The following is a 27,384-nucleotide window of genomic DNA, read 5'->3' on the forward strand; positions in this document are numbered from 1 at the left end:
CCCATTAGTTCCACCTTAAATGCTTTTTGATTCCTCTGGGTCAGTTTGCCTATCCCAGAAAGAGTTTCTGTGGATTAAAGATAATTGAAACTTTTCTACTAATACTTCGTGAGTACAAACATGACAGGACATACCATATACAGAAGGAATAGGACATGTTTTTGAAAACTGTTTCAGATGAGCCAGTGGATGCACAATCATGACTTTCATTGAGTAAACAATGCTTCATTTGTGGTTCGGGGAAGATCAGCCCCAGTTATAGCACTTGAAATTGTAGGTTAGTTGCAGAACATGGTTTGTTTCTGAGAGTGACTAGAGGGAGAAAAAGTAATGAACAAATGAATAAGTGAAGCATACTCAGTTGTATGCTACTCTCCAAAGCACTTCATCCATTTATTCATTCAATCGTATTTATTGGGTGTTTACTGTGTTCAAAATATAACAATAAGCAAACACGTTCCCTGCCCACAATGAGCTTACTTATACTGCTCTGCACACAGTATATGCATAATAAATACCTTTGATTGATTGATTGCATAATTTTGGTGTTGTCATTATTGACACTGTTGGGTAGGGACCATCTCTATATGTTGCCAACTTGTACTTCCCAAGCGCTTAGTACAGTGCTCTGCACACAGTAAGCGCTCAATAAATGCGATTGACTGAATGAATGAATATTGATTTTCATGATCCCAAGGGTTTTAAGGTTTCTGTTGATTCTAAAGGCATAGTTGCCTGTCAGATGGGCATCTCAGCCAGCTTTGTGGTGATGCTGCAAATGTTTTGCCTATACATTCATTTCCTTGTTTGTTCCTATGGACTGATTTGCTCCCGATTAGCAATTGTAAGTAGGAAGTTAGCTTATTTCCTTGTTGAAGTTTATCTGATTCATGGCAAACACTGTTAATTTCACATAGGGGAGAAAACAAACATTGTCTGATTATGCTCAGCAATGTGTTGGCCAAAGATGATGAACAGGATAGGAGAGAGTGAAGAGATAATTAACTAGGTTCCTGAGAATTCTTTTCTTTCAACAAAGAGATAATAAAAAAGGCTGACTTTCTGGTTGTGTCTTTGGATAGAGTCCTAAACTAACTGATGCTATCATTATTGGCACAGCGGAGTGTGAGCAGAAGATCCACAGCCCAAGTGGGATCATTACCAGCCCCAACTGGCCAGACAAGTATCCCAGTAGGAAGGAGTGCACGTGGGAGATCAGCGCTACTCCGGGACAAAGAGTCAAACTTGTAAGTAATTTCGATTTTGATTCTCCTTTCCCATTGCCTCTGGGTGCTCCTTCTCAATGAACATGTTAAGCGAAGTGATTTGTGCTTGCTTGATTTTCAAGAAGCTGAAAAATACACTTGGAATCTTTTTAAAATTGACCACATTGGTACACATGTGTCAGCTGTGTGACTTTGGGCAAGTCACTTAACATCTCTGGGTCTCAGTTCCCTCATCTGTAAAATGGGGATTAAGACTGTGAGCCCCACGTGGGACAACCTGATCACCTTGTAACCTCCCCAGCGCTTAGAACAGTGCTTTACACATAGTAAGCACTTAATAAATGCCATTATTATTATTATTAGACAAGTTGGAGCATGCCTGAGGTAAAGCAATGATGCCCTTAGTTCTTTGAGCATACCATCTGCTCAAGAGATCAAACTATTTATTCAGTTTCTTCTCCTGACATCTGGTGAAGTGAGTGAGGTAGCAAGGAAAATTATTACTAGGGGGAAAAGTATAGCTCAATGAGGTAAAGTGATTTTTTTTCAAATCCATGGAAATAGATGGTGGTAAAATTGGAACTTTTGATTCAGTTAATGAACGTTAACCAATCAGGTCATAGTAAAAGCTTGCAGAATAACTGGCTGTGTTACAAAGCACTTAGTACAGTGCCCTGCACACAGTAAGTGCTTAATAAATATGATTGAATGAATGAAAAGATTGAGGTGTTGACATGTTTACTTAAATGGTGGATACATTTTGAACTGGCTTCCTACAATCATGACCTATGTAGAGTTGTATTTTTTATAGCTTAAAGAGTTTAAGCTGTTTCCTGATATGAATAGATAAGTGTTTGCCTAAAGGGGTTTTTACTGTGCCCCAAGGTATTTAACGAAAGCAGGTGTGGGTTGCTGAAGATTACCTCATATGGGTGTCAACAGCATTCATTGAGAAAATTTGTAAGTTGAACACAGCAACCAGACATTTGACCATTAGAAAGTTGCACCAACAGGAATTAATGAACTAAAATTGAATTGTATAGCCTAGTTAGAATTCAAAACAACCTTGCTAAATGAAAAATATAATCAGAAATAAGCATCTCAATAGAGACAATAGAGGGAGTGTGTGTGTGTGTGTGTGTGTGTGTGTGTGTTTATAATACTATCAAAAAAAAGTGTGCATAGAAATGAGTATGTTTGCAAACAGGGATCCAGGGAGTCCAGTCAAGCTGAGCATTGCTGAATATGATAGTACTGTTGTTCCAAAACAAGTGGGATTCTGGGATTTTAAAATAAGACTAAAAATTGCAGGAGTCATGAAGTCATCCTCTCCATCTACTTAGTCCTGGCTAGATCTTTCCAAGAGCACTATGTCCAGTTTCAGACTCCACAATTTACAAAGGATGTGGGCATAGTGAAGAAGGATCAGAGCAGAGCCACAAAGATAACTACAGGGCTAGGAAATAGAATGCCTGATGGAAGGTTAAAGGGACTGAGGTTAGTTGATGTAGGAAAAACAAACTAAAGAGTCAAAAATATGAAGGATTATGGCATAGGGGACAGTGAGCAGCTGCTTTCCATGCCCAGAAGAACAGAACAAGAGAAAATAGGACTGGGCTGCAGTGTGTGAGATTTAGGGTAGAGTGAAAGAAGATTTCCTGACACGTCTTTTTTTACAACCTAATATAAATAAACTGATGAAAGTTGTGTAATTGTCTTCTCTGGAGTCTCTAACATTAGGTAACATCTATATGGTATTTTGCTGCGTTTTGAATACTAAAGAGGGATATATTAGATAATTTCTTATGACCCTCTTAATCTTGTGCTTTTATGGGAGAGATGCAGTTCTTTTTTTCTTCAAAATGCACCCTTATTTTCATGAAGTAGGTTGGGATATTGTTCAAATGATATTAGCAAACAGCAGTAAGGCAAGAGAGTAAGAATTACGTATCGGTAATATTCCATTAAGCATTGTTACAAAGGAGTAGGTGAGTAGCCAGAGTTTCCAACATGAGGACATTGTGCCTTTATACTATAAAGTATGCAGCAGTGTTTCAATTTCATGAAAATGAAAATGCATCACTTATCTCCTAAGAAAGTTTCAGTTTCTTTTAGAATTTTTTATATTTGACTCAACAATCAAGGCTAAAAAGGACTGTATGGATGGTTCCCATTCCGTGAGTTCTTAATTTGAACCTTCAGAGGTCCTAGAGCATCTATCCTAAACAGATATTCTGGGCAGTAGGGTACTCTAGTTTGAGGAAGCACGTCAGCACAATCGGATCCCAAGCATGGAGCCCTGCAGGTCTGCAGTCTTTCCTGTTTGAGAAACTGTGAATAATGGAGTTCATTCTTGGGCAGCCAGAGATACAGAAGATCTCTGGGAATCACAGACCTGTCATACTGACCTCATGGTGGATAGAGCATGGGCCTGGGATAGCTTGTATGGGCAGGGAATGTGTCTGTTTATTATTATATTGTACTCCCCTGCTCTTAGTACAGTACTCTGCTCACAGTAAATGCTCAACAAATACAATTAAATGAATGAAAGAAAGAAGGACCTGACTTCCAACCTTGGCTCTGCCTTTTATCTGACTTTGGACAAGTTACTTAAATTTTCTGTGCCTCAGTTACCTCATCTATCAAAAAGGGATTAAGACTGTGAGCCCCATGTGGGACAGGGATTCTGTCTAACCCTGATGATCATGTATCTACCCCAGCGCTTAGAATAGTGCTTGATTTAAGTAAGTGCTGAAAATCTTGAAGGCCCAATGTGGTTAGCCGCAATATGAGATGGTGTTATTTTAAGGAGGGTAAAACTCCCTGGCTGGGAAACCAATTGTGAGCACTTTAAGGGACTGTAGACAGAGGTCTGGAGGGTTGTGGATTTGTGTTAGTTATATATTTATTAAACACTAAGTGCTAAGCCCTTGGGTAAATACAAGATAATTAGGTCGGTCAAGTCCCTCTCTCAGGGAAAACTCACAATCAAAGTAGGTGTAAACAGATAAAGAATAACAATGAATTAGAGCAACAATACCTCCCCTGGTCAACACACTAAGATAACAGAGGTAAAATAAGTAAATAAAGAGTTCTTGGAAGTTAGACTCCTAAAGGCCAGGTAAAGTGATCCTTTACCTCCACAGCTTCTCCAGTATCCCAGCGGTTGTCAAGGCAGGAAAGGAGCTTCTGACTGGGAGGCAAACTCTGGAGCAGTTGGTCTTAAATGGGCCGCAGAACAAGGAAGTCACAGCCCCTATCCATCTCCTGCCACTGCAAGGAATGGGGCTTCTTAGAAAAGATGTGATACCAGGGACAAGGCAGTGGATGTCATTTTCATCACACTTGTCAGGCTCTCCTAACAGAAAATTTCAATTAGGATGTTTTGATTGATTGATATTTCCAAGGCCCCAGATCCAGAATTTCAATCTGTGACAACGCATTGGTCCACAACACCTGACAGATCAGCTTGTGGAGTTACTGATCAGTGAGCAGGGCCAGACCAGTATATCAAAATGAATTGATCGATCAATCACATTTATTGAGTGCTTACTATGTGCACAGCACTTGGAGAGTACAACAGAATTAGCAGACACATTCCCTGCTCATAATGAGTTTATAGTCTTAATTTAAGATTTCGGGGCACTCTCTCTAACCCCCAACCAGACTTGTAATGCACTTAAGACTGTACTAGTTCATCAACTTTTCTTAAAGTAGATTTCAAAGACCTTACACGTAAACATATTCTATCACCATTCATTATACATTCGTGAAATAGCTCAGCAATTTTTAAATCGCCAACATTGCATTAAAATACAACATTGATTGCTACATATAATTAGGACATTTTTACTCTGCAAAAATTGTTCAGATGTCATAGCCAAGTGAGATTGGAAATGGAAAAGTGTGGTACATAGTGTAACTGCACTGAACAGTTTGACAAACTCAGTGAATCCCTTTAGTGTGATCTGTCCACTGGCAAAAATATTTCCCATCTGTCAACACTTTTTTCTACTATGTTTCCAAATCAAGTTTAATAGAATGAAGCTCTGGGGTGGAGGCCAAGCTGCTACCCTCTATCTCATGTCCCCTTGGTGACCTCTGCAGTCTAGTGGGCCAGGCCAGAGATTCTTGAAATGTGGCAGGGGCTTTGAGGGTGAGCCAGTGGCTACCCTCTCCTGTACCTGGCTAAGTCAGAGGCTCAATCAGTTGATCAGTAGTGTTTATTGAGTGCTTACTATGTGCAGGAGTTGAGTACTTGGCAGACTATGGTAAATAGACATGATTGGGTTCATGAGCCAAGTGCATAGGAGACACAGTAGAATATAGAATAGAAAATAGAATGGAAGGATCAATCAATCAATCAATCAATCAATCGTATTTATTGAGCGCTTACTATGTGCAGAGCACTGTACTAAGCGCTTGGGAAGTACAAATTGGCATCACATAGAGACAGTCCCTACCCGATAGTGGGCTCACAGTCTAAAAGGGGGAGACAGAGAACAGAACCAAACATACCAACAAAATAAAATAAGTAGGATAGAAAGGATGAGTAAATAGTTAAATAGTTAAAGAAGCCTTCCTGGAGGAGGTGTAATTTCAGTAGCAATTTGACAATGGAGAGAAGAAAGGTCTGGCAGCTCCTTATCGACAGGAATTGTGTCTATCTACTCCACTGTATTGTGTGCTCTGCACAGAATAAGCATTCAGTAAATACCATTGTTCGACTGATGTGAAGGAGAGTGCCAGGACAGAGGGTCCTCTCCTCCTGGCCGGAACCCAGAGCCTGGCAGTGCAGAGATTGGCTTGAGGTGTTGATTCAGTGGGGAAAGGGTTCTGCAGTCTTCTGAAGTTTGTTTGCTATTTGGTTGAAGCTCCTTGTAGTTGGGTTGTGCCGGTGGCTTTTAGGGTGGAAAGAAGGTTGGTCCACATTTCTTGAATGTGACTTTTGATTTGAAGAAGTCACAACACCTGTCTGAATGACTAGGGACAAAGCCTTTGAGTATGTTCATTTTTACTTTCTAGTTACTTCCTTCCTTGTCTGTGAGACAGTCATTGGATTCAACTCTGCGTGTTGCCATTTTCCTTCCTATTGAGGCGTAAGGTTCTGTAGACATATCAATTAGTGATGTTCCATAGAGACTAAAACTCCTGGTTTACAGGAATTCACCAAAAGAACTATGAGAGATACCTCCATAGGTTTTGCTTTTTTTAAAAAAAAATGGTATTTGTAAAGCGCTTACCATGTTACAGGCACTGCTGGGGTAGATGCAAGCTAATCAGGTTGGGCACAACCCATAACCCACATGGGACTCCCAGTCTTAATCCCCATAAAGATGAGGAAACTGAGGCACAGAGAAGTTAAGTGACTTGCCCAAGGCTGCACAGCAGGCCAGTGGTGGATTTGGGATTAGAACTCAGTTCCTTCTAACTCCTAGGCCTGCGCTGTATCCAGCAGGCAGTACGACTTCTAAGTCTAGGCGTAGGTTTCTGCTCGTCTTCCAGTCTTGGCAAGGTGAACTGTGACTTTTCAACATCATTCATGAGGTGCTTAAGGTGAGCCTCTCTATCTAGAAGGCCAAAAATGATCTCAGGAGTATTTAGTTGCATTTGAGCCCAATACAAGTGGTGTGCATTATAGAAGCCATACAATCCCGTGGGAAAGCCTGGATTGATTTTCTCAAGAGTGGAAAACTCAAACTCTTCCACAACTTTTCCACTTCTTACACGGGTGCGTTCTTCTTGTATTTACCCAATTTCATCAGACTTTTTCATCTCTCTTACACAGTCGAGGGCTGAAAATGGGGAAAAGGTGATTGAACACAAGGAACTGTGGGATTGCTGCCCAGCTGCTTTTATTGAATCAGGCACTTCCCTTTGGTTATAACTCTCACTGCAAATTTTTTTCCACTTTCAGGACCAATGTTACACTCTCTAGTCCTCCGTGAATGAAAACGATTACTCTGAGTAGCCCCTCCCGCTTGCCAAAGTGTTGGTGTATAAAGTGTAGGCGGTTCTTCAGGGGGCAGCTGTTAAGAAATAAAGTGTCATCACACTGAAAGCTCGTCAGCTGCCAGTGCGAATCCGCAGTTTAGGCTTGCTTGGGAATTCCAGACAGCAACATAGAGTTATTATTCCCCTAGTGTGGGGCTAGACACTTTTTTAAAATTCTGTTGACTATGAATCCAAAATCTTTCAGTCAGCTATCGGAAAGCCTACTTGGGTTTCGGACTTGAGTCTGTTTGTTAACAGCTTGAGTTATTTCCTGTTCTTTCTAGCACGTAGGTCGGCCTTCTGAAAATCTCTAAAATGAGAAAATCACTAAATGGAACGAAATTGGCCTACCCCTCTGCACAGCTTAGTAATGAGTGGACTGTGCTGTTGTATCAGCGTGGCTCAGTGGAAAGAGCACGGGCTTGGGAGTAAGAGGTCATGGGTTCTAATCCCAGCTCCACTACTTGACAGCTGTGTGACTCTGGGCACGTCACTTAACTTCTCTGGGCCTCAGTTACCTCATCTGTAAAATGGGGATTAAAACTGTGAGCCCCACGTGGGACAACCTGATCATCTTCTATCCTCTCCAGTGCTTAGAACAGTGCCTTGCACATAATAAACAATTAACAAATGCCATCATTATTATTATTATTCCCCCACCTTGGCATTCTAGTACTACTTCAGCTTCCCTCTCTGCACAGTTGATTAGAGAGACTAGAGAGCCTGGGAACATGCTGGAATGTTGGGATGGAGAGAGCTTAAAATGTGTGTGTGTTGCTAGATATCTATCATACTTTTCCTCCAGACATCCTTTGGAGTCATTATTGTAGGCAGACATCAAACTGGATGGAGGGTCCCTTACTCTGATCCTGTATTACATACATTGCCTATTAGATTTTAACACTATGAAAATCAGAAAGGAATCCCCATTTTGTGGCTCTGTACTCATTGAACTTTAGCAGGATGGATTTGGTCTTTTGACTTGAAATGCTGGATAACTAGAAAAAAAACACTGACAATGGATGCATCTTGCATAACACCCTTTAAGAAGAGTAGAAGTTTTTGTTGGAAGAAAAGAGTTGGATATTGCAGGGCTTCCCAGAGGTGCTTCAGTTCAGTCTGTTAGTCAGTCATATTTATTGAGCACTTACTGTGTGCAGAGCACTGTCCTAAACTCTTGGGAGGGTACAGTATAATAATAACCAGACTTATTCCCTGACCACAGTGAGCTTACAGTTGGTGGGCTGTGGAGACAGTTATGATTTCCCAAAGGAATTATACTCCTTGAAGGCGGGGATGGTTCTTCCAAGTGCTTAGCACAGTAGGCATTCAGAGAAGCAGCGTGGCTCAGGGGAAAGAGCACAGATTTGGAGTCAGAGGTCTTGGGTTCAAATCCCAGTTCTACCAATTGTCAGCTGTGTGACTTTGGGCAAGTCACTTCACTTCTCTGTGCCTCAGTTACCTCATCTGGAAAATGGGGATTAAGACTGTGAGCCCCCAGTGGGACAACCTGATCACCTTGTAACCTCCCCAGCACTTAGAACAGGGCTTTGCATATAGTAAGCGCTTAATAAATGCCATTAAAAAAAAATCCCAAAGATGATGATGGTTCCTAAGTAAAAGTGCCACGTTTGGTGCAGTGTTAAGATGACTTTCTCTTGGAACTAGATGTCCAGTCTTACTTCAGGTCAAACTTCAGAAGATGATCTCAGCTCCAGAATCTAATTCCCCACATGTTTGTTGCTTACAATCTTTCAGCCTGCTAGGATTAGACCTTTTAAATTTGGTCTGACTCTATCTATAATTAAGTCAATCCGTTAAAACCTGGGATCCTTTGGATCCAGGCCAAGGATCTGTCTGCTACCCAGTGAGCCACCCCGCCTTACAATTTTGGGCCATCTTGCTATGCAGCGTAAAACAGATGCTGTGATTTACTTCAGCAGTTCATTTGAGAAATCAAATGCTCCTTGTGTATATCATGTATTATCCTCATTTGCATCTCAGCAGGCTAAGAAACAATCTGGATTATTATTACTATTATTAAAAATTATCAAATACTAAATATTTCTTCATATCGATATCAATATTAAATATTATTAAATAATATATTTAATATTCAATATTAATTTAATATTAATAATCCAGATTGTTTCTTAGCCTGCTGAGATGCAAATGAGGATGATACATGATATACACAAGGAGCAATTGATTTATCAAATGAACTCAAATTACCATTAATAATAATAATAACAATAATAAATAATGGCATTTTTGAAGCACTTACTGTATGTCAAGCACTGTTCTAACTGCTAGGGTAGATACAAGCTAATCGAGTTCTGAATTCTAATTCTGAATTATACATTTTCTTACTGGGCTGTTTGGAAAGCCTCTAATCATTCTTTGCTCAAGTTGCTACATTCATAAAATGAGCAATTGTATCCAAAACCTACTAAACAAAATTGTTATGAGGAGAGCTTAAGGGAAGCATATATATAATATATATATATATATATATATAATGTTAATGGTAATAATACTATTTATAAAACACATTATGGTTCTGAGCATTCTTTTCAATTTGCTTCACGCTTTCTGTATCATTTATAATTTTTATGGGAGATATGGCCCATGGTTAATTTTTTACTTTATTTGGGAAAGAAAACCACGAAGAGTAAAGATTCAGGAATTCTGGGTGCATTTTCTAGATTGGCCCCATGTGACCAGTTTAGTCATTTAGCCTTTACAGCTTCTTTCTTACCTGAAAAATGGTTGAAAAAGTCCTCTCACTACATAATATGTAAGTTGATTTGCATTTTTTTAATTGAAGAAATACGTAGTCAACAGAACAGTTCTGGGTATTCAGAGTTTTCCTTCTTAAAAAAGTAATTAGTGCTTGTGGTCTCAGAATGTTCTAAATAAAAATCAGTCCAATAGAGATCCTGGAAACTAGAGCAGAGATAATTAACATAACTTTCATTTTTCTTATTCTTTTTTTGAAGATACAGTGGAGCAAGAGGTTGTTCTATGGATATTTTTAGCACCCAAAATGAAAAGGAAATTTCAAATGTTTTTAGTTTCAGTGAAAAAGTCACATTCAAAGGCATTTGTGTCACCACTGCCAGAAAAGCAAGTTATTGTTTTAGTATATACTTCAGAACATCCTGCAACCGTTTCTGAAATCCTGTGAACCAAAATGTTTCCATTAAAAAGTATTCTTTGCTATTCCATTTTTTTAGATTGTGTGGTGGAAATTCCATGATAATTGATATTACACCAAATATAATCCATCATTTTTGACAGTAATTGTTGATTTGCTTCTTCTAGACATTGAACATTCAACAACACTCCCAAAACCATAGTGATATGTCTGACGGCTAGTATATCTATGACATCTAGGTATCTAGATATTTAGAGCTCCCAATAGTTTCTTTAAATGGTATTGATTAGTTTTGAGGACAAGTGATGAGTATTTGATTCCTGTTTGAATCTTTTGTTTCTCTTCCAGGCCTTTAGTGAGTTTGAGATTGAACAACATCAGGAATGTGCTTATGATCACCTGGAAGTTTTTGATGGAGAAACGGAAAAGTCACCAATTCTAGGTCGTTTGTGTGGCAGCAGGATACCCGATCCTCTGGTGGCTACTGGAAATAAAATGTTTCTCCGCTTTGTTTCTGATGCGTCTGTGCAAAGAAAAGGCTTTCAAGCTACTCACTCTACAGGTCAGCAAGTCAGAATGTCATTTTACTGGTAGTGTCCTCTTCTGTTTGAGAGAGAAATATTTAGATCGTCTCCCACTGTGGGAAGATATATTTAATGAATAAAATGAATGATAGGTAAATCTCAGAAAACAATGAAGTCTCAGTGTAGCAGGGGGTGAAATGTTTGCAGAACTTTGAGCAGCCACTTTAAGACGCTACTATGCATTTTCTGGAGGTAGTCTGCCTTTAACCTTTTAGCATGTAGCCATATAATTAGCAGAACTCCATTACTTCGGTCATGACTGCACCAAAAATAAGGCTGTGGAGACTTAGTCTAAGAACTTTTTAAGGCAGCAAAAGTTTGTTTTATTGGTTGAATCCTCTTTTGTCATTTCACAGATAAAAGACACAGACATAAAAAAGTGAGCTTTTTACTTCCCTTAATGGGTCTCTCTAAGTTATTGTGGGGTTGTAAACTTCTGGCGTGCACTTTTAAACTCTTGTTTAATGCTTGCATACCAGCGCTTTGCAATGTCTATGTACCTGAGACACAGAACAAAGAGCAGCAAGCTGCATTGGCAACTTTTCAGGAGTTCAGTGTAGAAAATACTAGTATTTCGACATAATCAATTGAGCATGATCGTGACTTGGAATCTGTTCTAACCTGGCTTCCAAAGCTTAGATGGTGAGATTTCTAGTTTTTGCTTGAAGGTCTGTAATTCAAATTCATTAGCACTTTGCCAAAGTCAGTTGGCTTACAGTGTCCCCTTGTGGAAATCCTCCTCCTTTAAACGTCCACTGTGCTTGTACACCAATGTGTAGAATAGAATAACAGTCTTTTTCTTTCTCCAGTCTCAGTACTCTCTTTATTTGAAGTTATTCTGGGAATTGCCTAAAATATATAGGTTTTCCTCACAATGCCTTCTTGGAGAGGGGGAAGCTTAGAGGGAGTCAAGGACTTCCAGAATGAGTGAGATATGAAGCATCTATTTTTACGTAATACTTTCATTGTAAATTAAAGGTGGCATACAAATGAAAAAGTGCAGTTACATGCACTTAGGCATCTAGAGTAGACGATTGAAAAAATTTCTATCTGTCGTATAGAAGAGATATTTTCAAGTATATAATTAAACTCATCATCCACAGCATTTCATGTGCACTTTCTGATTGCAGAGAACAATAAAAAGCACTCTGTAATACACATTAGTAGTAAAAGCTGCAGTCCTTGCCTTTGGAGCTTGTGTTCAAGTCAAGGGAAGGACTTGATAAATACTGTTACTACTATTACATCAACTTGGCCAATATTTTGCTTCAGGAAAAATTTGGGGCTATTACCAGCAGAATGGAGGTCAAATGTAATGCTTCTCCCAAGCTCTATGGGAATGTTTGTGTCTTTTTGCAGAAAAAAAATTGTAATGTGATTAAGAAAGTATTGTTCTAAGAAGGAATAAGGGGACAGTGGGGCCAAGAAGTGTTGAGAAGAGGAAGAGGCAGAAAGGACAAGAAGGAAGATGGAAGAGGTGAAAAGGGGAGGAAATAGATGACAAAGAAAATATAATATGTCTCAATCTGAATTATTCCCAGGATTGATGAAGTGATTAAGAAATAATCTTAAGATAAAGAGCTGTTAAAATTAGGAAATTCTAACTTTAAAAGAAGTTAGTTACTGTACTGTTAGTACAATAACAGTAACTAACAGTAACAGTAACTAACAGTAACTGTTAGTTACTGTATGGTGATTCCTTCATGAAATCCTTTCCCAAGAAGCAGTGTGGAAAGAGCACAGGCTTGGGAGACAGAGGACCTGGGATCTAATCCCAGTTCTGCCACTTGATTCCAGTGTGACTCTGGACAAGTAACTCAACTTTTCTGTGCCTCGGTTTCCTCAACTGTAAAATGGAGATTCAGTAGCTGTTCTTCCTGAGGTACAGTACTTGGCACGTAGTAAAAGTTTAGCAAATGCCACAGTTATTATTTCACATTTAGCTACTAGCTAAAAGTTCAATTCACAGTAACAATAGTTTAGTTGTCCATTAGTTGGAATATGACTCTGCTGCCTCTGAAACGGATTCTGTACGTGTGAGTTTCCTTGTGAGAGGCTGTCTACACATTGTCACCCTAATTCCAAGAAAATGCAAAAGTAAGGCAGACTCTCTGGTCCCCAGCCTTTGGGGTGAGCGGAATATTTTCTTTCTCATCTTATTGTTCTACTAAAAAGTGTAGTGAGAGATGAAAAGCAAATTCATTTGAAAATAATTATTACACAGCACTCTGGGTGAAACCACAGACCTTTCAAGATAGATTGGAACATGCAGGCTGTCACTGTTGTGAGCCTTCTCTTTCACCATTTCTGCATGCCCTCTGCTACATCTTAGTGAAGCTGTTCCCAAGCCCAACTTTTTCAACCGCAGTTTATATTTGTTCTCGTTTTGAACGTATCAGCCCCTGCCAATTCCTTACTGTGTTTGGTTATCTTTGCGAATTTAAGCATTAAGGATATTCATACTAGTACTCAATATTTATATACTGAGCTGGCCCCAATCTTTATTCAATAGGAGTCAAATGATCATTTTTCAGATTTAACACAGTTTCCTTCAGGGTGGCAAAACCAAGAGAAGCAATGAAAGGGAAGATGACTATTCAAAACAGACCCAAAATATAATAACTGTAGCATTTGTGAAGTGCTTTCTATGTAACAAGCCCCTGTATTCAGTAAGAGGGAGAATGGATATTTAATCTCTATTTTAAAGATGAGGAAACCAAGGCCAGACTTCTCTGTGTGACTTGTCCAAAGTCATACAGCCGGCAAGTGGCAGAACTGGGATTAGAACCCAAGTTCTCTCCATTCCTTCGCTCCACTCTACATCACATATCTATCATCAATCGTATTTATTGATCGCTTACTATGTGCAGAGCACTGTACTAAGCGCTTGGGAAGTACAAATTGGCAACATATAGAAACAGTCCCTACCCAACAGTATTCTCGGAGAGTAAGGAGGTGACTAGACCTGTAATGGGGGTGGCAACATAAGTAGTACTAATGTTAACCACTTGCTGTGAGCCCATTGTTGGGTAGGGACCGTCTCTATATGTTGCTGATTTCTACTTCCCAAGTGCTTAGTACGGTGCTCTGCACACAGTCAGGGCTCAATAAATACGATTGAATGAATGAATGAATGAATGAATGAGCAGAGCACTGTACTAAGTACAGGGAGAGAGTAGTCAGTCAGTCAATTGTATTTATCGAGTGCATACTGTGTGCAGAGCACTGTACTAACCTCTTGGGAGAGTGCAATATAACAAAATAACAGACATCCCTGCCCACAGCGATCTTATGTTCTAGAGGGAGAGACAGACATTAATATAGATAAATGATATCAATAGCATAGAGAACAATGACGGCTCATTTTTATGGCAGGAGGTTTGTGCAATCTTTGAACTTCAACTCTCTCTCAACTCATCCACTGCAATGTCTTTGCCCATCCTGATCCCCTGGCTCCCTCTGCAAATTCAAGAGGTCACAAGTTTCCCTATTTACAAAGCCCTCCTAAAATCTCACTTCTCCAGCAAGCCTTTCCCCGGAAAATTTCCTGCGCTCCAAGACTTTTAAACCTATGTGCTATATGGAGAATTTACAAGCATAGTACTCTGCTCACTATTTTTATAACTATGATAATTCAGTTCTCCATTCAGTAATGTATCTTGACTGCAAATATTTGCAAATATTTTTGTTTGTTTTCCCCCACCAAAGTGTAGGACACTTTTTGTTTTTATTACCTAAACACTTAGTACAATGCCCTGAGGGTACTCATTAAACATAGTAAGTGTTTAATAGTACATAATAATAATTAAATACTACTAAAGAAAATATGTACTAAATTCTCACTATGTGACAAGCACTGTGCTAAGATAGAAGATAAACAGATTGAACATTACTACTGTTTTCAACCACTGCTTTTAATAGGTGCAGTACTTTAACTTTGGTAGATGGAGGTCATGTCAGGTCAATTTCCAAGTCAAAGTTCTAGTATAACCCAAATCTGCTTTATACCAGCAAAAAATGATTGCTGCCAACCTTATATTAGCATAGATAGCACCCAATAGACAGAAGTATTTGTTTAGAGTCCGCTAAGTTGTAAGCTCCTTGAAAGCAGGGAGCATGCCTACCAACTTCATTGTACTGCACTCCCCCAAGTGCTTAGTATAAAGCTCTGAACATAGACAGCACTCAAATAACACTGTTCACTTGATTATAGATAGCCAAGTACAACTATTCCAGCCTCCACATTCACTTGAGAAATGTGCGTATTAACAGATCTTCATGATTGACAGGTATTTTCAGGTTTTTCCATGCAATCTCTCCCCCTCTCTATCTCAAATTCTTCCTCAAGTCTGGTCTTTTGACTCACCTGTGACACAGTGTGGCTTCATAGCAAGTTAGAGTCTGCTGAGACCAGTGGTTGGTTTGCTAGGGAGGGAGACTTATCTCTGGGCCTTCTGCGGGGGAGGAAACAGGCAAGATTGGATTCTGAGGCCAGTAATCTTCCTGTGAGACAGAGACTGTGCCCGATCTGATTATCTTATTTTTACCCCCTAATAATAAGCACTTTTATTATTAGTGGGAACAGCTTGAAAGGCCAGTTATTTTATTTAGCTCAACAGCACTTCCACAATGGCTGGCTTATTCCTACATTCTAGATGGTGGTAGACCAAATTTAACCTTAAATATGTACAAGCCCTTAGCAAAATAATCGGCAGTTCTACCAACAACCCTTAAGAGGCTTCAATCAAATAGCTTCCAGAATAAGCAGGAGACATGCCTGAGGACATACTAACATTCCCTCCACACACACAAACAAAAATCCCTTAAAATTCTTATGTACAACCGCTACTTAGTAGAATTTGATCTGACAGGTAGTCCTATCCACAAATTCCTCTCATTTGGTTGAAAATGAGGTGTCTCAAATATGCATCTATGAGAGGTATGTGGATTCGCCCAACCCTTTTCCCCACACTAACTCAATTAATCAGTTAGTTCAAGTGCATACCTTTTTAAAAAATTTTTTTTAGCACTTTCTATGTTCTGGCACCATACTGAGAGCTGGAGGAGATACAGTCTAATCACTTTGGACACAGTCCATATCCCACATGGGCCTCACAGTCTTAATCCCCATTGTACAGATGAGGTAATGAGGCACAGAGAAGTTAAAAGTCACACATCAGATAAGTGGCAGAGCCGGGATTAGAACTCAGGACCATCTGGCTCCCAGGCCCGAGCTCTATCCACAAGGCCATGCTGCTTCTCTTTTGAATCTGTGCAATCTGGTTCTTTATTTTTTACAAAAATTTAATTTACATTTTCTGTTCATATGCTAATATTAGTATTTGTTGGACTGTAGCTTAAGAAAATCCAACTGTCCTTTGTATCTCCTCTGATATACTCTTACTGCTCATTTCTACTGCTATCATAAGGTGATATGAGAGAATCATCAGGAGCCTTTGAAGTGCTCATTTTAATTGACTTAAATTGCAGTTTTATTTCCAAAGCAGTCATTACAAGATACATATGAAGAAAAGCAATCCATTCTGTTCATGTTTGAAATACAGAAATTAAAGAAATCTGTTCACTCTGGCTATACCGTTAACTTCTAGTAAACAATACCGTATCTGGGAAACGGCTCATTTTATTAAAAACAGTTCTTTTTGTTTCTCTGAAAAGCATTCCAAGATCCAGATCAGAATGTATATTAATCATGTTAAAGAATTGCAGCCTCAAGCAAAGAGTGCAGTCAAAATAAAAAAAACACCAACTGGCATTAAGTGAACTCACAAAAGGGTGAGAAAGTTCAAAATGTCTTTCATTTGAACACTTCTGTACGAAAGGAACAGAGGAAGGAAAAGGAACAAAAAAGAAGTCAAGAAGCTTCTTGGTGCATTGGTTATGTTCTTTTCTTTCCTTTTTACATAAAGCAGTGACTTTTTAAGGTTTATCCAGTATGAAAAGCAGAGGAATTATCTTTTGATGCTTAATTCAAGTTTTAGTTTCTGAAGGCCATATTACATCACGTATACTGGTACTGAATACTTTGAAAGATACAAAACAAGCGTCTTTCTCCAAATAAAAAGGAAGGCCTTCCTGCCTTCCTTTTCCTTTAAGTACTCATTCAAATTGGCTTCAGTTTCCATTTTGCTATATGTCTGTCACCCTCTGGAACCTTATAAAGTTTCTTTCTTTCCAGAGAGTTGATTTAAGAATGTAGGTATCTTCCTCCCTGTTTCATTAGTAGGGACATTTGCAGGAAATCTGTACTGCTGTGTTTACAAGATCTGCTATTGTTTGCATGTTGAAGGATGGCCTTATAAACAGCTTATGGTTGTATCTTACACCCATGTAGATATTATATTAGCCATACATTAGCCATTATCAAGTATTAGCCATATTATTTTAAAAAATTAAGCCTTATTTCTTCTTGGGTTTTATGCAGCTTCTTAAAATGAAGATCTTTAATAATGATGACATTTATTAAGCCCTCACCATTTGCTAAATGCTGGAGTATACAGATTATCATATCGGATGCAGTTCCTGGCCCTTCACAGGACACAAAATTGATCTTATCCCTGTCTTTCAGCTGAAGAAATGAGTCCTAGAGAGGTTAATAATTTATCCAAGGTCACACAGGAGGCCAGTGGCAGAGCTGGGACTAAAACCCAGGTCTCTCATCTCTCCGCTAAACCACACTGCCCCTCTACCCTTTAAACCATTTTGTTCATTCCTTAATTTGAAGTTTGAGCTATCTGATATCTTCCAGCTGTAGTTTTATGGCTAGTGCACTGAATTCAAATACATTAGGGCATCACAATCTATTTGTTTTAGTTTGTGGAATATACTGGGAAATTTAAAAAAATAGTTAGGCCTTGAATTTGGGTCCTCCTTTGTGAATGTATAGAGAAATCTTTCATAACCCTCCATTCCCAACACATTAGAGGACTGAATCTATTAACAAAGCAGCAGCAGAGAAAGGAGTATCAATGATGCAAGTCATAGGTCTCCCTCTTCTCCCCCTTGTAGACTGTGAGCCCATTGTTGGGTAGGGACCCTCTTTATATGTTGCCGACTTGTACTTCCCGAGCGCTTAGTACAGTGTTCTGCACACAGTAAGCGCTCAATAAATATGATTGAAAGAAAATCAATCAATCAATCAATCGTTTAAGAAAAAGGTCAGATTTTATTATGATAGCTATATTTCCATTGGCTGTTTTCTTCCAGTGCTCAAGTGTGTCTTGAAGGTAATTAGTGCGGATGTTTTTGATTATCACCTTGATATCAATCAATGGTATTTATTGAGCACTTATAATGTGCAGGGTACTGTACTAAGTGCATGGGAGAGTACAATAAAGCAGAATTAGCAGACATGTTCCCTGCCCATAACAAGCTTATGGTCATATCTGAAGTGAAATTTTTAATGTGCAGTACTCTCAGATTGTTGCTGTAGAAAGAATTCAGTTTCGGGCAGAGGATTATACAATTACTGATGCAGAACAGGTAGCTAGATAAAACTTCAAGGGCCTTGTTGATTTTCTCCGTACAAGAGAAACATCTTCACTCAAGGAGGAAATGTCATCTAGAGCTCCTAAAACATGGGTACGCTGGTGTTTTCAGTAACGCCTCAACTCTTCTTTTAGGTTCACTTCAATTTTAAACAAGAGATATTGTGACCTTGAGAAAGAAGGAAAATAGCATATGGAAGGTGTTCTTCTTAACTAAATCATGAAATCCACTATATAGCTATTGAGACTTCATTCATTTTTAAGCTTCTTCAGTTGTCTTATTCAATAACATTGAATTAATTGCCTAGCCAAGGGAAGCAATGTGGTCCTCCCCCTGGCCTGGAATGCCCTCCTTCCACACATCTGCCAAGCTAGCTCTCTTCCTCCCTTCAAAGCCCTACTGAGAACTCACCTCCTCCAGGAGGCCTTCCCAGGCTGAGCCCCCTCTTTCCTCTCCCCCTCCCCATCCCCCCCCCACCCTACCTCCTTCCCCTCCCCACAGCACCTGTATATATATTTGTACAGATTTATTACTGTATTTATTTTACTTATACATATTTACTATTCTATTTATTTTGTTAATGATGTGCATCTAGCTTTACTTCTATTTATTCTGATGACTTGACACCTGACCACATGTTTTGTTTTGTTGTCTGTCTCCCCCTTCTAGACTGTGAGCCCGTTGTTGGGTAGGGACCGTCTCTATATGTTGCCAACTTGTACTTCCCAAGTGCTTAGTACAGTGCTCTGCACACAGTAAGCGCTCAATAAATACAATTGAATGAATGAATAACTATACTGCCCCATTCCCCCATGTGTGCCCCATGTGAGATAGAGACATTTTCCAATCTGCTTGTATTTTATCTACCCCAGTGCTTAGTAGAGTAATTGGCACATAGTAAGCACTTCACAAATATATTGATAATTATCACTATTATTATTTAGATTTGTAATTCTCAACTTTTCTTTCTGTAGTCAATTGTAGTTTGAAGGCATGCTATCATTTGTGAATTCTTTATTACATTTGGAAATACTATCAAATGGGCTCTTGCTAGTAACTGACTCATTTACAGAATGTGAACCATTTGAGGGACATAATCTGTGTCTAATTCCCATCTGTGCACAAGATCGGAGCACTTTGTACAGTGCTCTTCACACAGTAAGCACTCACTAAATACTGTTTCTGCTAACTACTCCAGATGAGTATTTGTCGGGCTAATAGACTTCCTAGTCAGCCAGTAGGTACCTACTAGACTTGTATACTAGCCCCCCTTGACTGTAAACTCATCGTGGGCGGGGAATCTGTCTGTTTATTGTTATATTGTACTCTCCCAAGCACTTAGTGCAATGCTCTGCACACAGTAAGTACTCTGTACAATTGAATGAATGAATAAACAGTGGATATCGTGGCACACAGTAAGCACTCAATACATACGATTGAATGAATGACAAAAGCTTGCTTGCCAGCCCATGAAGTAGCAAATAGAGAAATTCTAGTTTCCTCTAAACTGTAAGCTAGTAATGGGCAGAGAATGTGTCTACAAATTCTGTTGTACTCTACTTTCCCAAGCACATAGTTAGATTCTCTGCATATAGTAAACACTCAATAAATAACATTGATTGATCGATTGATTTGCTCTAGGAAGATAGCCCAAACAGAAAGTTGAGTTTTCGGCCCAAATTGTCCCATAGGGCTGCACGTAACCAGATTCTTTTTGCTACTTCAGTAACATCAGTCCTTTCCTTCTCTTGGGTTGTGAAGGTCCAGGCAATCTGGTCATCGAAGGTAAAGTATTGCTTAATTAAGTGAAGTCTCCTGTCACTTACTGAGGGACATAAGTGAGGCCTACTGGAAATAGACCAGAACTCAACGTCCCGAGACTGGGATTCTAATCCTGACTCTACAATTTCATTCATTCATTTAATTGTATTTATTGAGCACCTACTGCGTGCAGTGCAGTGAATTTAAGACCTTGGGAGAGGACAGTAGAACAATAAACAGAGGTATTCCCTGCCCACAACAAGCTTACAGGGGCAAGTCCTTGACTTCTTTGTGCTTCAATTTCATTATCTGTGAAATGGGAATGAAATGCCCATTCTTCCTTAGTCTGTAAACCACATGTGAGACAGAGAACTGCGTTTGATCTGATTATATCCACACTGGTGCTTGACATGTAGTAAGCGCTTGATAATTTCCACCTTTCGTATCATTACTTACCGTAGCATGGGGGTGACAATGCAGGGTTCTGGAAAGCCAGTTCATTCCCAAGCTGAGATATGAAGAGGTTACCTGACCCCTTTTCTCTTCTTCCTCTCGCAGAATGTGGTGGCCGCCTGAAAGCCGAATCCAAACCAAGAGACCTGTATTCTCATGCTCAGTTTGGTGATAACAACTACCCTGTCCAGGTGGATTGCGCGTGGCTGTTGGTGTCAGAACGGGGATATCGAGTCGAACTAACTTTCCAGACTTTTGAGGTGGAAGAGGAAGCCGACTGTGGCTATGACTATGTTGAACTCTTCGATGGCCACGATGACTCAGCCGTGAGACTCGGTCGATTCTGTGGCTCAGGGGTAAATGCAGTTCTCACAGGAATTATTGATGCCCTCTTTTGTTTTTTTTATCTCATGTATTTTGGGTGGAGAGTGCTTCATGAAGCAAAAAGCAGGTTACTTCTCTTCGAGTGAATCTGCTCAAGGAATGTCCGATTCAGCACTGGATAAAGCGAAGCAAGTTGATAATGGAGAATTGAGCTGAGAGGTTTGGTTTCCTAAACCAGTTTAATCAAAGGAGCAGAGCTGGAGGCATATTGACAAAAGTCTCTTTCCACTGGGGTTCAGATATATATGCCCTGAGAGTGGCTTCTCTCACTACGGATCAGAAGTAGAAATAAAGCAGTGTTTAGAGTAAAAAAGGAATCAAGGGGGAAAGTCAAGCCAGCTTTTTTCATTACCCCAAGGCAGGTTGAGTTTGATTTCCACAGAAACACTCCTCTCAAGTTTTTATTATATCCACATCCATTGCTTTGAACAAGTAAAACTAGAGCTTTTATGTTTGTTTGTTTTAATGGCATTTTTTAAGTGCTTACTATGTGCCGGCACTGTACTAAGTGCTGATGTAGATACAAGCTAATCAAGTTGGACGCAGGTCATGTCCCACATGGTGCTCACAGTCTTAGTCCCCATTTTAACTAAGAGGTAGCTAAGGCCCAGAGAAGTTAGGTGACTTGCCCAAGTTTACACAGCAGACATGTGGCAGAGCCAATAATAGAACTCAGGTCTTTTGACTCCTAGACTCATACCCTTTCTTGCAGGCCATGCTGCTTCTCAGAGTTATGTTGACTTAATGTTTATGCAGTCATTTGCATTGAGAAAGATTTTATTATTCGTTCCGGTTTGGAGTAATCATTGTGAAAATCATATCCTAGGGGATGCTAATAATAATTGTAGTATTCAAGTACTAAACAATGCGCTAAACACTGAACTAATTGGTGAGGTAGTTTTCCTAGCAGAGTGGGACAGGGACAGAGTTCGATTGCTGTATCCACTCCAGCAATTTGGATGGCACTTGGAAATTTGTAAGAACTTAATAAATATCACAATTTGTATTACTATTATTATTATCATCATCATTATTATTATCATTATTATAGGACAACGGTGAGGGGCAGGGGAATTCTTGTCCTCCTCCCTCCAAACCATCTTTGTTTTTAAGTTGAAAACTGGAAACTCCACATTCGGGCACTATGTCCTCCCTGGTGGAAAAAGATGGTCCCACCATAGGGAAGCTCTTGTGAAAGGTCTGGAGGATTCAGATTTGCCATGGTGTCAACCCATCAATCATAAATCATCTTTAGTGAGTACTTGATCCTTGAAGAGCACTTGGGAGAGTACAATAGAGATAGTAGACTCAAAGAAGAGCTTAGTGGGTCAGGACTCAAGGGCATCGTAGTAAAGAGGGAAATAGGTTTGAGGGATGAGAGATATTTTGGGAAAGCTTACTGGAGATGTGATTTTAGAAGAGCTTTGAAGATGGGGAGAGTAGTGTGATGTAGCCTGACAGCCCAGTTGGAAATGGTTGGCCTTATTGAGAACGACTTCCTGCTCTCTTTCAAGTTCCTGGTTAAATCGACTTCAAAATCCCCAGATCATATGGCTTCCATTTTGGTTTCCACGTTCAATCATCCCCAGCCTTCTCAATAAGAAAATAACTTCTGCTCTTCCTTTTAAATTTGTGATGGCTAATTTACCCTAATAAGCCTTACAGTGAGAAGGAAAAATGGTCTGCCCCCCGCCCCCCTACCAATAATTAACAGTCAGTTCTGTAACTAAAGTAGAGAATAATTGTATTGCCTGATTTTCATTTTTTTCTAGCCACCAGAAGAAGTCTATTCAGCAGGGGACGCTTTGCTAATTAATTTTCACACAGATGATACAATCAACAAGAAAGGATTTCATATACGATACAAAAGCATAAAATATCCAGATATTGTTCATTCACCTAAATAACAGAAAAATCTCTATGACAGAAAAATCAAAAGGAGAGCATGTACTGGAGAATAAAAGAAGACTTTTTTAAAAACTGAAGTTATTAGCACAACTGTTTTATATACCGAATTTAAATGAAAGGAAAACTGCGAGACCAGAAATGTCTCCGCTCCAAAAGGAAGAGTTCCCCTTGCCCAGTGGAATCGGTGTGACAGTGATAAACAGGTTCCATGCGTGACTGTGTCTGCTGAAGTTGGTGCCAGGGCATTGCATGCTTCCAGGGAGATCAACGCTTTTATTCACAGCTGGATATTTGTCATCGAAGCTGCAGATCCAATCCGTTCAATTCAGGGGAGGTAGCAGTATCCAGGAGAAGAAAAACAAAATAATAATGCAGATATAATGAGATAGTGCAGTTCACACACTCAAAATGCAGTTCTTCTATCTTAGACTAATTGCTTGGCTTTGGATCCAGGATTTAATGTAACTTAGACCCACGGAAGAAGACGTGAAATGGAAAGATCTTCTGAAGGTGGGCTGGACTCGTTAGGGATTTACTTGTCCAACGTTTTGAAACTGAATGATTTCAGCCTCATTATTTTTACTCTACAGACCACCTATCAAACATTTAGTTTTCTCCAACGTTGGTCTGAAACTTTCATAGTAATCATTGTTATGGTCAACTCTCCAACTGTGGTTTCGTTCGTTTTTGTTTTTGTTTTCTGAGAACCTAAAAAGGTCCAGCTGTTTAGTGGAATCACCTCTACCAACTGTGGCGTTCTCGTTGCACACCAAATCCGAAAGACCGTGTGATGTCTTACAGAACTTGCAGGAAATCGTGCATCTGAAATGATGAAGAAGAGTGATAAGGGTCCCTCACAATGACTGCTCCTATTATATTCAGTGGTCATGCGGTCATCACTGCTGCTAACCCATAGTTCTTTGGACCTATTTGTGGAGAAATATTATTATAATTATTATTATTGTTGTTATTGTTATTATGTTGTTGTTGTTGTTGTGCTAGCCGACCAGAAATGAAACTGACATGGTATCCAAATGGTGTCTGCAAGATTTGACAAGATATTTTTTCCCTGATATTAGACACAGACGTTTAGTGATGGCATAAAGAACATATTGCTGAGAAAGGATTCCTATGGTGCTATTCCATGAACATTCAAAATCGTTTTGGACCTTTGAGCCAACAGCCAACAATCTGCAGATCATGAATGTCTCGCTATCACTGGCTGCACCTGAAGAGTAAAGACCTGTTAAATGTAGGAATAGATCATTGCATTGGCAGTGCTAGTCCTGTGGAAGAACTCTTTCTGTTGCCTTAGAATTCTTGCACACAATCAAACTGATCTTCCTGTAGATACATCTCTGATTTCATAAGTAACTTGACAAGATGAATATTTCAGTGTATGTTAACATAAAGATCTCCCAGCAAACCCGTCTTCATAACGAGGCCATCTAATGTAAATATGGTTGACCTGCTTTTAACATAGGACTACGTTACTTTTAGAATGATCTCTGTCATTTGGGCCACACTTGGCTGTAGGTGTGTTGCATATGTAAGTGTGTTTGATGGATGAGAGGGTGTTGTGTGGTTGAACAGTTATCATTGTTAGTTTATGTGCCTAGTTTTACCAGGATCCTGCTTAATGGTAGCAATTTCTGGCTCTAGGTTTCAAGAACAGATAATGGGGACTTCTAGTCACTGAGAACTGCATTGCAATGAAATGTAATGTTTCACTTAGAAGGAATATTATTTAGATATCCTTTGATGTAAGTTACTACCCAAAATAATTCAATTTCTGTCTCCTTACCTTCAACATTCACTGGCGCTAATGAATATGTTTTGTTTTTTCTCCTTTTGTTCCTTTTTTACACAAAATTAAACCATAGAGAGATGTGTAGCCCTTACTAGATTCCTGAGCCAGTTTGTGTTTTGGTATCAGCCTTTATGCTGCAAACCATTTCATATAAATGAACCACAAAGCATGAACTCCCTTTTCGTCCTTTCAGTGACATCACTGTGTGTTTATTGGATCACTGGGCGTGGTGTCTGTAAAAGGAGCAGGTGGACAGGAAAGCAAAACAAAGCTCAGTTGTTCGGATTTCTTCCCCAGTATGTCATTAAGCTCAGTAAATATGATATTTACTAGGCCTGGATGTAAATTTAACCTTGCTACATGGGTATAATTGTGGAGTTTGCATCACATAAGGTTTTCCAAATGCATTGTAGAAGTGAGCTTAAGGATGTCATTGAGAAGGAACCAAGTGCTTCTTCCAGTAACGGGAAGCAGAAATGGCAAAATGTGGTGGCCTTGGAAGATTTTTTCTTGATGGTTTTTTTTCTCCCCACAGAAGGCCAGAATCATTTATGAGCAGTGTGCTCCTTTTTTATCATTGGTTTGATCTATTTGCCTTAAATAAATTATTGTGTGAATACAGATGTAGCATTCCAGTGTTGTATTGCTTAGACTTTCTTTAGTAGTCATTGCCTGTGGACTGGAACCACTATCATAAATTAGTGCAGGAAATACTTTTCAACCAAAACTTCCATATGTGATCTTCTTGGGCTATATAGTTAAGGAAATCCCTCCCGCTCCTGCTTAATGATTGATTTAAAACATTTAGACAATTCAAACTCTCAAACCTAGCTAATAAAGGAGGACGTGACTTGACTGCATAAACCATATTTCTTAAAGAAATGTCATAGTAAAGCAGGCAATTATAAAATAATTCATAACCCCCAGATAGCTCCTTGTTGGGTGGACTTGTATTAACTTGCACTAGCATGGGTATGCCACAATCTCAGCTTCAAGTTGTGTTTATTTTTTTTATTCTCAAATCCTTTTTCTCCTGTTTACATTACTCCTGTTTTGCACCTTTTTGAAGGTAAACTTCAAATGTTAGTTATTTTATGCAGTGTATAAACTTGTTAAAATCACCAAACTGTAGATAATGATAGTGCACATGGTACTTGTAAAGATTTTTTTTTTAAAGGAAACATTAAATTGCATCCCCATTTGGATTCAGGTGTCTCGTTTCCATCCAACAGAGGTGCGTCCTCTGTGAATTACTACCATGTGTGTTATTTGAAACATGCCTTCTGCTTCAAATAATTAAAAGATGCTGGCATGGTGAACTCTACTTTCTAGTTGACAGAGGATTGAAGGGTGGTTTTCATAGACTCTCTCATCTCCTATGGTAGTTATTTTTACATATCCTCTCCCTTGGGTGATTTACAGTCTGCATGGTAATAGCCACTTTCAGCCAGTATATGTATATATAAATTGCTTTTTAAATAATGCACCTGGCACATTTTAAAACATGCTGTGTTTGACCTAAAAGGATTTAGGAAAATTGCGGAGTTTTATTTCATAATTTGGAAGGGAGAGAAAGGGTGGCACACTTTTGCAGTGCATTTTATTTTTTCATATTACACTACAAAACATGAAGACTCATTAAACCAGGGGAGAAGAAGGCTTAGAGGGAAATTACTAATTCTTCAAGGATATAAAGGGTTAGTTCTTTTCTGGTCCTGGAATGGAACAAGAATCATAAAGACTTTGCTTGCAAAAATTGGAATGGGTTTCCAGAGGCTCTTCCAGATTCTCTTTCTCCACAGTTCCCTTCAAAAAGAAAGCATTCTCCTTTTCCCTTGGGGTGTTTCTGCTTGAAGACTGACTGATATATTAAATGACTGCAACTCTGCAGTTATAACCTATTCCAGGGAATTTGGTGAATAATCAAGGATTACCTATAATCAGGTAATAGTATTTTAACTCCTTGATTTAATTCATTGTCTAGTCGTGGTATCGGTGTATCAAGAATCCCATTGTACATCACAGTGACTGCTATCTTATCATTATCATTTGGCTTTAAGGCTCCCTGCCTTCTAACATAGAAATATTAGGTTCTGAGAAGATTTATTCTATCCCGCTGAATGATCATACCCTTTTGGCTGAGTCTATCCTGGCTACAGCTGCAACTGATGAAGTTGAAGTTCATCATCCATTTGACTCCAGATCTGCCATTGTCCTACATGTGCTAAATCATTTATATTTTATCTTAATTGTTCTCTTTTTCCCTTCTATCTGAACATGTAGTTGCATTTTTATCATCTTCTGTGTCTTTTATTTCTTCTTCCTGTACTTTGTTGCCCTCCTGTTCCATCATTATTTTTACCCTTGCCCATCTTCTCCCTCCATCTCTTCTCTCTTCTACCTCTTCCTTCTCCTTTTGTTAGCGTTCATTATATAGATCATTTAAGGTTTTTTGTTCTTAGTTAGACTTCCATTTTTGTAATAAAAACACGTCATGAAACAAGAAAACTATTACCCTGGTTGCAATCCTCACTTGGAAAGTGATCTTCAATTCTTCTGGCATTAAGAAATCAAATATACGAAGATGTTTAAAGTATTGAA

General features: G+C 39.1%; 1 protein-coding gene across 1 annotated transcript in view; it reads left to right on the forward strand.

Moving 5' to 3' along the window:
* TLL1 (tolloid like 1) overlaps positions 1-25,988 on the forward strand; it is a 193,138-nt gene extending 167,150 nt beyond the window's left edge. Inside the window, exons 18-21 of the mRNA XM_038755294.1 lie at positions 1,120-1,247; positions 10,726-10,939; positions 20,787-21,037; positions 22,838-25,988. Of these exons, the coding sequence (XP_038611222.1) occupies positions 1,120-1,247; positions 10,726-10,939; positions 20,787-21,037; positions 22,838-22,972 (728 nt within the window). The 3' untranslated portion in view covers positions 22,973-25,988. The remainder of the gene's footprint in view (positions 1-1,119; positions 1,248-10,725; positions 10,940-20,786; positions 21,038-22,837) is intronic.
* Positions 25,989-27,384: the final 1,396 nt, after the last annotated feature.

This window comes from Tachyglossus aculeatus, chromosome 12 (assembly GCF_015852505.1).
Source record: "Tachyglossus aculeatus isolate mTacAcu1 chromosome 12, mTacAcu1.pri, whole genome shotgun sequence".
NCBI lineage: Eukaryota > Metazoa > Chordata > Mammalia > Monotremata > Tachyglossidae > Tachyglossus > Tachyglossus aculeatus.